General features: G+C 31.5%; 1 protein-coding gene across 1 annotated transcript; it reads right to left on the reverse strand.

Annotated features, from left to right (window-relative positions):
• Nucleotides 1-508: 508 nt before the first annotated feature.
• LOC128891841 (rotatin) lies at nucleotides 509-10,621 on the reverse strand. The gene is made up of 29 exons (XM_054151692.1): nucleotides 10,344-10,621; nucleotides 10,087-10,271; nucleotides 9,811-9,984; nucleotides 9,560-9,699; nucleotides 9,221-9,479; nucleotides 8,989-9,147; nucleotides 8,805-8,909; nucleotides 8,221-8,742; nucleotides 7,910-8,130; nucleotides 7,584-7,821; nucleotides 7,307-7,516; nucleotides 7,017-7,223; nucleotides 6,770-6,943; nucleotides 6,563-6,698; nucleotides 6,258-6,482; nucleotides 5,920-6,181; nucleotides 5,668-5,843; nucleotides 5,348-5,590; nucleotides 4,913-5,136; nucleotides 4,541-4,834; nucleotides 4,139-4,379; nucleotides 3,827-3,995; nucleotides 3,537-3,733; nucleotides 2,697-3,430; nucleotides 1,920-2,124; nucleotides 1,608-1,819; nucleotides 1,391-1,531; nucleotides 1,113-1,242; nucleotides 509-1,031 (listed from the first exon to the last, which is right to left on the reverse strand). The coding sequence occupies exons 1-29, from the start codon at nucleotides 10,387-10,389 to the stop codon at nucleotides 748-750; spliced, it is 6,513 nt and encodes a 2,170-aa protein (XP_054007667.1). The 5' UTR covers nucleotides 10,390-10,621; the 3' UTR covers nucleotides 509-747.
• Nucleotides 10,622-11,992: the final 1,371 nt, after the last annotated feature.

Genomic DNA, 11,992 nt, shown 5'->3' on the forward strand with positions numbered 1-11,992 from the left:
ATAGATATAAAGATATAGCGAAACTTTTCAGAATTAATCCCTTCAATGAATATTCATTCTGAATCGTGATCGTTATTAATATTCAAATTAATTATCGGTTGAATGCTTGGGATATTTGTGTAATTTTTATTATTCGCACTAATCTCGATAAACAAACAGACATCATAGTATCTCTCCCACAGGAGGATTCAATAAATTTTAGACTTTATTTCGTATATAATACAAAGTGCCGTCATTTAACATATTTCTCTCCTCGTCGTGTATCATTCCACATCATCGCCAAGGCCGACTGACATCGGTTTTTCATGAAAACATTTTTCCTCTTAAAATAGAAAGTTCGATAAAGGCATTTAGTTTGTAAAATCAATTTTAGTTGTTTTTCACAGTGACACACATGCTAAAATAAAATGAATTTTGCTATGAGAATAGAAAGATTTGTTTGTTTCCGAAGAATAGCGCAAATAATAGAAATTATACGTCATATAAATATGTTTAATAAATGACAAAGAAGACTGAATCATTTTTATTACCAAATATTCTGTAAAATATCTTTTAAGATATTTATAAAAATATACAATATATTTCGCAATAAATTTCATTATTGTTACGTTATAAAAATTACAAAAAATGATTACAATAAAACGATGCAATGGATTTTACTATAAAAGTTATTCACATACTATTACAAAAATTAAATCTACTCGTATGTACAATTATATTTATCAGTCATTTTCTTAATTGAATTATTCAATCGTTATCGTATTCATGTATTTTAGTATCTACCGGACTAAGAATTCTTAACACATATTGTAACATTTTAACTGACTCCTGCTCCTGTTTTCTATCATCTATAGATAACAATGTTAGTCTCCCTAAAGCTTCTTGAATACTCTGCGAAAAACCAGCGCTGCGCACAATTAATTTTCCTTTCTGATTATTGCATACAAGGGACCATAACATAGAACCAGCTATTTTAATTTCGCCGAGAGAACCACTTTTGAATATATCGTGCAAAACATTAATGAAGTCCACTGCAACATATATATAAATTATAGAGATTATGGTGTTAAAATTATTTAAGTATATAATAATATTAAAATGTGCCTTCTTACCAGAACTAAGTAATCGTGGTCTGTTTGTCACATTAAACGACAGATTGCGCAATATGGAAATAGCGAGAATTCTGCTAGACGATGAAGAACATTTTGACAATTGCAATAGAACGTCCAGACCGTCGACAGACTGGACAGAAATAATTAGAAATTAAAATAATGGAGCATTATTTATTTAAAATTTTTTAATAATAAAATAATTAAAGTGCTTTTGACATATTTTATTTCGCACTTAGCATGTTATATTTAAACATTCATACAGTAAAATTTACACTTACCTTTGGTACACATAATTGACCTTCTTCGTAATAAGTAAAATCAATTAAGAATTCCAAACAATACAATTCGACGAGCGGCCATGGTTTCACCCTTTTTGTCGTAATTGGATGTATTTTTGTAAAAAACTGCAGCAGATTACTCTGCAATGTTATAATTAATTAATTAAATATTACTATTGGGTAAATTATACTTGATTGCTAAGAAAGTTTAAATTACCTTCGAAATCGACACCCTACATTCATGCACATGTACTGCGTTTCGCAGAATATGAAATGCGAAATGTAACTTGTGATTATCGAAGAGTTGTCCAGCTTTATCGATTTCCTTACAAATTAATTGTATAATTACGTGGATTAGAGCTAGAGTATTAGGAGTTCTTCTAAGTCCCGCGCCTGGCAAGGTAGTCGTCAATGTCAGCGATTGTGCCGCTATAAAAGTATTAATAAATTTTACTAATCAGTCCAATAATTTTCTTAACTCGTTAATCAAGAACTAAAAATGAATCATACGTTAAATTTTATACGATACCTGCAGTACATTTGGTAGTATACGTTGCAAGTAATTTTAAAGTAGTCGTCGCAACAGTGTTATTTAACGCAATCCAAACCCACAACTTGTGCAAGACATCCGCTAATCCACATTTCGTCAGAATCTCTTTCACTTGTGTGCTGCCGTACATGAAATTCATTAGTAATATGAAAATTCCATTTACATCGTGTAATAGCGGAGGAATCTAGAAAAAAAACGAGGAAAACTTTTTTTATCATACTTGCATAGATGTCATTGGAAATTCCGTCTGACATGTATGCAGTTTTTGCATGCTCAATTGAAAATTATGTATTCATTGGAAAACCCATCGGTTTAGCATAGTGAACAACTTTAAAGAGCTCTCAGGGGTTGTGGCTATGATCGATTGTAGCTACAGTACGGATTCAGCAATCCCGAAATAATCACAGAATAAAATCATATGAAATTAACACGTTGAGCCCCACACCGATTTTTAAGGAAGTTCCCGCCAGGCCACGCGTGCCGCTTAAAAGCGCTGGTATTATAGAGGCAATGTTTCTTATCGCAGTAGAAGTTTACTTTTAGAATGCGATGTCTATAGGCATACATTCAACACGTTACGCGCCAAGTCTGTTTTGTTTTCTTTACCGTTCGGTTAGAAACACTAGATAAAAATGGTACAACTATACATGTTGTACCCTGTCAGCCACCGGTGGCTGACGCGGCCTAAATGGAAAGTCCAGTGTCAGTCACCGATGGCTGACGTGGCGCTCAACGTGTTTAATCATCGCTATGCACCTTTTTGTTACGGTCTATTTGATTCTTGAAAAACTCAAACGGTTGCAGATTTAATCTAACATATAATTCTTTCAATATCATTAAAGTTGTTGCCGGTAAATTCTCCTCCAGGGCGAATTTCTTAGCTGTATTAGATACACATAACAAATTAGTAAGTGCACTTGTAATCAAGTCCTTGTCCTCGGTCAATTTACGGTTTTTCTTGGATCTGTTGTAATTATGAGCGATAAATAGATGTAATAGAACGCCACAGAGTTCTTCGCCAATTGCGACATCTTCTTTTCCAACTTCACGATCCGCTGCTTTGTCGTAAATTATAAGGATGTCATCGTTTTCATTTGATCTCCTCGAATGTCCACTCGCGCTTCGCAGAGAGAGTTTATTAATGTTTGATATAACTTCTTTCAAGTTATTTCTGCTGTCAGTCGAGGTCTGTATCAGAGTGGTATCTATTACTGTTTGCAGCGAGGTGTTGCTTTTTCCTAAAGAATCCTTTTGAATTTCCTGCGAAAGGAAAAACGCGAGGCAACCTATCGCGCTCATACGAAGCTCTGTGTTCGTGTCCTTTATGGCAATACAAATAGATGAAAGTACTGCTTCTAGGCCACATAATTCTAGTGCGGTTTGTACCGATTCGAAATGTTGATTTTCGGTTAATGAGAGAACAGCTATAAAGTTGAAAGCCTCTGTCCAGAGTCTATTTCTTAAAGAGACCAATTGTTCTGTGTCGGTACCTGTGAAAATTGAATTTTAATTATAATTAAATTCAGTTTCTTTGCTCAAAGTATGAAATAATTAAATAGTATTAATAGATGCGATTTAAGAAAAATTCAAACTTACAATATAAGTCACTGTTCAAAAAGTAGAGTAAACTATAAAGCGAGTCTGGAGAAAAATTAATAGCAGAGACGTATTCGTTACTGTAAATGACGCAATTCGTTAGCACCGTGCAAATGCTAATATACATTTCCAAAATATCGCAGTAATGTGTACAATTCTTTTTGCCAATGGTATCTTTGGGAATTTCGTTGATACATCTGAAAAGTTGTAGGGACACAAGGAACAATAATGTCGCAACTATTTTTTTTTTTGTGAAGAAGTAAACAAATAATTGCGTCGATTGTACTTACCCAAGTAAATATTTATCTATAGAGTGTTCATAAATTTGACGAACGATTTCTTGTTTGCCTACGAATATCAAATTATTTAGCAATCTGCAAACAGCTGTGATTAGAGGTGGTGTTACTACCAATTGCAAATAATTATCCATATCTGTTGTCCCTGATCCTCTCACTGAAACTAGGTATAATTAATTAGAGAATGTATTTGCATCGCACATGTATAAAACATTTGTATAAAATTTTACTTTATAAGTACAAGATACAGAATTTCAATATTTATGAACTGCGATAAAGAAAAACATGAATGTAGACTATACATACAAGGTTGTAATTCATCCTGACAGTTATACAGATACGAAATTGTTCGCGGTACTAATGACGTACAACCCGACTGCATACTATGGATAGATGGTGCATTTTCGCTTTCTTGTTCCCGGTTGTCCATTTGCTCGCAATCCAGGGTATTATACATATAAATATTGGAACATAAGACACTGATCTCGTAGTAAGTGTTGTTCTGTTCTATGTATATTAAAATAGCATTTGCTCTCAAGGAATCCACCTAAATCAATAGATATTGTAACATTATTATCAAAATTAACAATATCTTTATTATATAGATATTTTTTCATATCCTATATTTAATTTAGAATTCCGAGTAGTTCTATAATCTAAAGATTTATGTTTTTTCTTGATAAGGGAAGTAATTTAATATATACTTACATACTGAAAAGTCATGGAATTACAATTCTTCACTAAGTTACTGAAAGCTATGCATGCCTGTTCTCTAACTATGCATGATTCTTCTCTACTGACAATATATTGGATCAATGTCTGACACAGTTCGCTCGGTGCTAATACTATGGTATTTAAAAGTTGAGTAGCTGTGTGCAAATTATTTATCAAATCCGCTAATAATTGTAAAGCTGATGCTCGCACCAAAGGATCTCGATTTTGCCATAGCATGGGCAACCAATTTAATGTGCGGCCTTCTTCGTACCAAAATGCAGTAAACGCCTATGGAAAATTTGAGAAGAATACAATTTGAATTAATTATATCAATGTAGATGGAAATACTCGGTTACATATACTTACATTCTTATTAAAATTTATTTGCATCTGGTATAATAAGTGATTGAGGCATATTATGGAGTTTCTAGTTATAGATAAGCCCATAAAACTAACAGTTCCAGCTCCATGGAAAGATATAATTAATTCGATCAATGTATTTCCCAATGATATTAGTAAATTTTTATGATTTCCCCAATGACATTTCTCGATTAAATATGTTAAACATGTTAACAACCAATCAAGATAAGCTAGTAACAAACAAAAATTGTAATTTATTTTTAACTTGATACGGTGGCTTCCACATCATTCATATTAGGATGAGGTGTCAAACAAAATATATTTAACTAGGATTCATGAATTTTGATGAACCAAAAAATTTGCTAGTAAGAATTTTGGTCTCTAAGGAAATTTTATGGGTGTTGGGTGTGGCAGTCGGGAAGTATAGAGAATAAGATTCACCTAAATTATAAAAATGCTGTTGGTCTCCAAAGCATAATGTAGAAACAACGAGTTCGATAAAGTGGAGCCAAATTTCTTGATTTTCGTCCGAAAACTTTTTAGTTTTCTCTACAGCCGAACATGCACGAGCTAGTTTTAATATAGACTGATGTACACCTTGATTATCTATCTCGGAATTTTTTAATAATTCTGTCCATGATTTGGTTATATTTTTCATTATCTTGCTAGTCCATGTCCCTTTTCCTATTCATCATAAAAAGACGCAAGTAGATATCGCTATATCTTCAATACAACAAGATTATTTTTTATCCAAAACATACCACTTTTCGTAATGCTAACGTAGATTTGTAAAAAATTTAAAACTTCAATAAACAGGTCGCGGTCTTCTTTACTTGCAGGCTGCGAGTGTAAAAACCGTTCAAATGTTTGTTCCCATGGTAACAGATTTATATCCTTTATTTCTTCGTATTGTTGCATTTTGTAAAATTTTATGTACCTGCAAGAAGATGGTAGAATTACTAACTTCATATTTATAGAAAGACAACGTAGAATATTTCTGAAATAGTATTTACATTGTAAGATAATCAAGTGCGCATGAAACTGCATCATGTGTGATTGAATTTTGTATGTTGTATAATTGTTGTTGACAATAATAATGAGGGTAACTAAAACGTAAAGACCAAAACTCGTTCTCTTGAATTTTCAATTTTTCGGATATATCGGAGTCATAGAGATCATTCCAATTTTTCCAAAGTACATTTACACCATCATTCCACTCCCATATCCAATATTGTTTGATAAATGTTGATGCCAGTGGATTCGTACTGTGAAGAACTATAACATGCAAAGAGAAATATTTATTTCAATTTTTATAATAATATATGTTAAATAATTAACGAAATTCATTTACCAGATATATCTGATCGTCTGTGTGGACTTATTTTCCAATGAGATTTACAAGTAAACGGTAGTTTCATTTTGGATATAATAATATAAGGTAACGAAATGTTTAACTGATTAAAAGTTTCTGTATATTTTTCACTCAACCTCATAATGTATTCGTTATAAAGCAATAAACATAGAAGCTGTGAAGCATCACTTTTTATGCATTCGTTGTTTGGAAATAGAAAGAGACCTAAAGAGTAATTATTTATTAAAAAATTAACAACTGTAATTAGATAACTACACAAAATTTTAATGTTTTGTTATACGTACTTCTTATTATATTTGAAAGAACGTTTATACTAGTGGATAGGTCGTGACGTATAGAGCTTTCAGTGGATGCTAATACGTTTAATATAGCGATTATTGAGATCACAGAATCTGGGTAATTAATATAATCTTGTTCTATCTAAAAATCGATATGAATTATTTATTCAATTTATTCACTTTACCCCGTAATCTAAATACAATGAAATTTACCAAAGCACTGTTAAATATCTCTAAAATTAGAGGTAAACCATTTTCACTAATGAATAGCTTATGTAAAGAATTGTCAGACAGCATAACGCTAATTTGGACTAATGCAGATTTCCGTATTTTTGGATCAATATTGGGCTCACGTAGCATTTCAAGTACAGATAATAAATTACTCCTCTGTGAAAAAAAACTTCGTATATTGTATGTGACATCAGATTATATCTCGCGTCATTCTATACAAATATTTAACCTGATAACTGCTTCCCGATTTTTTACCAGACGTTTGATTTTCAAGTATACAAAGCGAGCTAAGAGGTAAACCGTGTAGAGACGATAATCGTGGCAATTTTTTAACAGAATCCTTTTCTTTTCCAAGAAGCCAAATCAATCGACAAACAGCTTCTTCCCTAATAGTGCTATCCGGCGAGAATAGATATCTTAGATTGCCTTTAAAGACCTTATAAAAAAAATATGTGATTGATTATGATGTTTAGCTAATTATATGGGAAATGTAATATGTATTCTTGCATGGTATATTACCTCGATATATGGTAACTGTATATTAGAAGAAATATCGGGATCAAATATTTTTGTTACGCATTGTCCTAAATCTGTAGAAGGATCAGAATGGCACTGCAAAAGAGGCAGAACTGGTACAATGGATTCTAATGATCTTAACCATCCACTTTCTCCCATTTGAACTCTTCCCTTTAGTATATAAACTAGCATTTCTTCTGACATTTCTTGGATCTAACATAAAGATAAATAGTCCCTGATAAATTATGTTATATTCAACGTTTGGACAATTTTATCTTACCCTTTTGTCATCATTTGTTACACCATGAGCAATTATTTCGGTCAATATAGATGATTCGAACAAGAATACTAAATTTTCCCATGATAGTTTCTCAATATTGTAGTCTACACCTAGAATGTTTTTAACTAGCGTATAACATTCCAGATATGTCGTGTACTGCACGTCGGTATCTCCATTGGCCAATAAGCCCAACATTAATTTAGTAGCTAATGTACGATCTTCGTTATTTAGAGAGTATCTTAAATATTTGAAATAATGATGTCATTATCGTGCAGTATACTTTAGGTAATTAAAAATGTCTAAATTTTGCTTGTATAGTTACATACCTACTTATGCTTTGTAGAAATCTGATAGTCTTTTTAATAATATAGAAATTTTTGTGATAAGATAAACTTAATTTCGAAGCGTATAACATTTTTAAAACATCTGAATGAGACAAATTGGACGAATTTTTTATCAATGATATGGCTGCTTTCATTGATTTTGCTATTGTCCTTGTCTCGTCGAACATTTTGATGTATGTAATTTCGTCATTACCTTGAAATTGCTATGAATAAAAGAAACAAACGATAACAAGTTTAAAACTTAAATTACTAATATAATATTTTATTAACTACAAAAATTAGAAATTACTTACACGACCGTATTCTTGCATTACAGAATGCAAGTTAGGGTATAAAAAGTAAATGGGACCATCCATTATAGCTATACATATCAATGTTTTAAGCGATTTAGGAAAAACAACGTCTGCTATTTCCAAAGGTACAATGCTGCTTAAAAGTTTCATTGTAATACTTGCAAGATGCAGATACGTTATTCTATAATGATCCATTGTACTGTAGTTTTGAAAATATTGTATAGCATCTCCTAAAATGCTGAATAATGTTTTCATGTCTTCGGTTACTTTTACGGCTATATTGTCATTACAAAGCCAAACATTTGGCATTACACTTGAAATAAGTAATTGTAATAGTTCATATGCTAAATCCGTTATGTACTTTGTGTTTCTTAATGGGAATTTTGAGTCGAGGGGAATACTTAGTTGCGATATGACATGTTTTAAAGATTCAATACAGAAGGTTGGAAGTAGCATCTGTTGCAGTTGTAAGATAGAATCGTCTATGTTATCTGTTGCACTTTGACTCCTTTCACTTGTACCCTGCATAGAACACACAATATTAACAGTTGTGAATAATTTTAATTATTTTACAAAATGCATACCGTGGACTGATATGCTTGATAATTAGCTTCTAGGAATCCTCCATCAGGGCTGTCTCTAGTCTCGGAGGACGAGTAAACATTGCTACTTAATTTCCCTGCTAATAACTGAAAAATAAATTTTTTGGTAATAAATGGAGTTACCCTTAAGCGATAAATAAATCTATGTTGTAATACACTTATGTACTTTTTGTTTTTTATTCGCGATACATGGTTCACAGTAATAATGAATCCGTAATCTCAACGATCGCGTTAGTTTGTGCAGTGTTTTTAATACCATTGGTACGATGCTCCTAAGATTAACGTCCGAGGTATTTGTACTGGATTCCAAAAGATTATGCAATATCTGAAATTTAATTTCATATTATAAACTAATAAATGTTCATTGTAATGATGTAGTGAAATGAAATTTTAAATACTGTGACTATTGCTGGTCTTTGGAGAAATACTTCTGCTGGAAAATCTTGCATCATTACATTTGTTATAAATTGACACGTATGTAATATGAGATTTGTGTCTAAGCTGTTGCTTAGGGCTTCTTCAACTGCTGATAGGACACCTCTATCTGATGTGACCAAAGCTTGCCATGGCATAACTAACCACTTGATACCTCCTTCTGTAGTTTTTGATATTGGTGTTCCATCTCCACATTCCAATGTTAAGTCAAATGGTATTGTACTGTAAACCAAAAGTATTAGAAAATCTTTTTTCAGAAATTTTTTTAGACATAAGCATTAATATTTAAAATAAAGTTTTACCTATCTAAAACAGAAGGGAGAGTAAGTACACTATTTGACATATTGCGATCCTCTGTTTTATGAGCTTTGTGTTCATAATCTTTAACACGTGTTCTATGTTTGTCATAATCAATAAATCCCATTTTCAAAGAGCTTGGATTCTTAAAGATAAATTAAACAAATTATTATTTCTTCTTATTCATAAGCGAGCATATAAAAATTTTATGATTACAGTTACTGTTAAATATAATTATTAAAGAAATGTGGTAGACCTTTGTGTTTTCAGTATCTGTAACTGCTGTTTGCAATCTGCTTTCATTAATAACAACTTCTTCGAGTTCATTTAATTTATCATACCATTCTGAACCTAGTTTCCTCCTTAACTCATGAAGTTCATTTTGGAACCGCAACTTACCAAACGCATTTAAATAACTTCTATCGCCAGTCTGATAAAATATAATAAAATTAATGAAGTTTATAAAATACAAAATACAAAGCATATCTTAACATTATATTTTAATTAATATTTTATATAATTACGTAGATACCTGTAACAAACGAAGTAATAAATCTAGAACTGTCTGTGTATGTGAAATGGGCTCAAATGAAAACCAATTAAATAGTTTCGTTATTAATTCCTTTTTTAAAGCATCACAATCACAGCTAAATCCAAGATCATATTTTAAAATAATATTGTCTAAAGCTCTTGAACGTATTTCTTCGAGATTATGACCTGGGAAGAATTTAACGAATTTTTTAATTTTTTATTTGTCGTACTTACAAAAAATAAACAATTTGTATTTACTTAATTTTTTAACGTGTACTGCCGATATTCCATTCATGTTTGGCATTTCATTCAAGATGTGAGCTGTCACATTTTAGGTTAGTCGTTCTGGCGTGTTTTGAATATTTAACCGCCAAATACCATGTGCATTGTGGGTAATTTTAATCTTTGACTAGATTCTTATGAAAGTAAAAAATATGAGTAACTATATTTCGAATAATATAAAATATCTAATTTATTATTCTATACTATTTTATTTTGAATGAAATATATTGTTTCTTTACAGTGGACAAGTGCAATGCACTGGTGGTGAACGCAGCTGTAATATAATTGTTTAGAAAACAAATGTTTTTATTAGTTAAGACTATTGTTTTACGTTAGAGTAAAATAGTAAATAAAGGTATTTTTAAGAATTAAAGATCGAAGTCTCGTGGTAATGCGTGGTTATATGGATATATTCAATGCAGTTTTTAATTTCTCGATTGTTGCTTAGAATCAAAAATTGCTAAAGTAAAGCACATTCCAATATATTATTATTTATTGTTGTATGAATGTGAAACATTAAAATGTGGATTAGAGAACAATTTTTGTATACGTCTGGAAACGATTCCTAATGTTTTCGCATTTGTGCGACATCTGTTAGCGATATATGAAAACATAGTCTGGTGCAGCGACAGATGTGCATTCATCTATCTATCCCATTATTTAAATTTCCCGCGCACGCGCAAATCGACGAAATATTCGTTCAATCGAATTTGATGCAGTATCAACACGATATAACACGACTTTGCAAGAGAAGAAGCAGGTCCATGTTTCATTTTCCCCTTTAGGCGAGTTTTCTCTCACTATTTCTAACAAGGTTATTGATTTTGGAGATGCTTTTAGGATACTGAACCGAAGATTCCTGAAGGTATGTACATTTCTTAGCAAAATTGCAGTACTTGATAGTACTAGTACTATCCATAATTATTCGAGCTAAGTACTTTGAGTTTTATGTACTTATTAATTTTGATTGTTTCATGTCACAACGTATTACTTTAATTACAATATAACAATAGTTTTTTAAATTGGATGCAAGAGTAGTAAAGAAAATATATTATTTATTAAATTAAGCAGAATCTGGTCATTTCAGTTTAAATGTTTAGAATGAGCTCGTGTTACATTTCAATGTGTGACATCATAACGCTTTTAGATAAATATTTGTCTAAAATCAATCGTTTTAACAACAAACTAGATTTTCCATATTTGTCAAAACTAATCAAACAAATTCTAAAGTCGCACGAGTAACAAGTGTATCTAGTAATACAAGTGGATGATGATAGGAATTAACCTAATTCGAATAGGTTTTGTTTCACTGTACATTTACGACAGACATTTTAGAAATGTGTGTTGTTTGAGAATAAAGTAATAGCGATTAAAAAGTAAGTAGTGATTAAAAAGTAAACAAGTGGTCTTGAATAAAATAAAATTTAATTGTCATTCAAATAATTATGAACGAAATAACAATACTGTATACAAGGTGTCCCAAAAATGTTGTAATACATTGAAAAGGGTGGTTCGGGAGGTGATTTGAAACAACTTTTTCCTTAGCGAAAATGATGTCCGAGGCTTCGTTAAGGAAATATGAACAGAAAACCCCGACAAATCAGAGTGCGCGTATACCGTTCGAG

This window comes from Hylaeus anthracinus, unplaced genomic scaffold (genome assembly GCF_026225885.1).
Source record: "Hylaeus anthracinus isolate JK02 unplaced genomic scaffold, UHH_iyHylAnth1.0_haploid 12002, whole genome shotgun sequence".
Classification (NCBI taxonomy): Eukaryota; Metazoa; Arthropoda; class Insecta; order Hymenoptera; family Colletidae; genus Hylaeus; species Hylaeus anthracinus.

What these genes read in the sequence shown, in the direction of transcription:
- LOC128891841 (XM_054151692.1), bottom strand. Translation starts at nt 10,389, where the DNA reads ATGCCAAACATGAATGGAATATCGGCAGTACACGTTAAAAAATTAA. An exon ending in ATCAAGCATATCAGTCCACG is followed by an intron (nt 8,743 to 8,804) that starts GTATGCATTTTG and finishes TGTTCTATGCAG; the next exon opens with GGTACAAGTGAAAGGAGTCA. An exon ending in GTAGGGTGTCGATTTCGAAG is followed by an intron (nt 1,532 to 1,607) that starts GTAATTTAAACT and finishes ATAACATTGCAG; the next exon opens with AGTAATCTGCTGCAGTTTTT.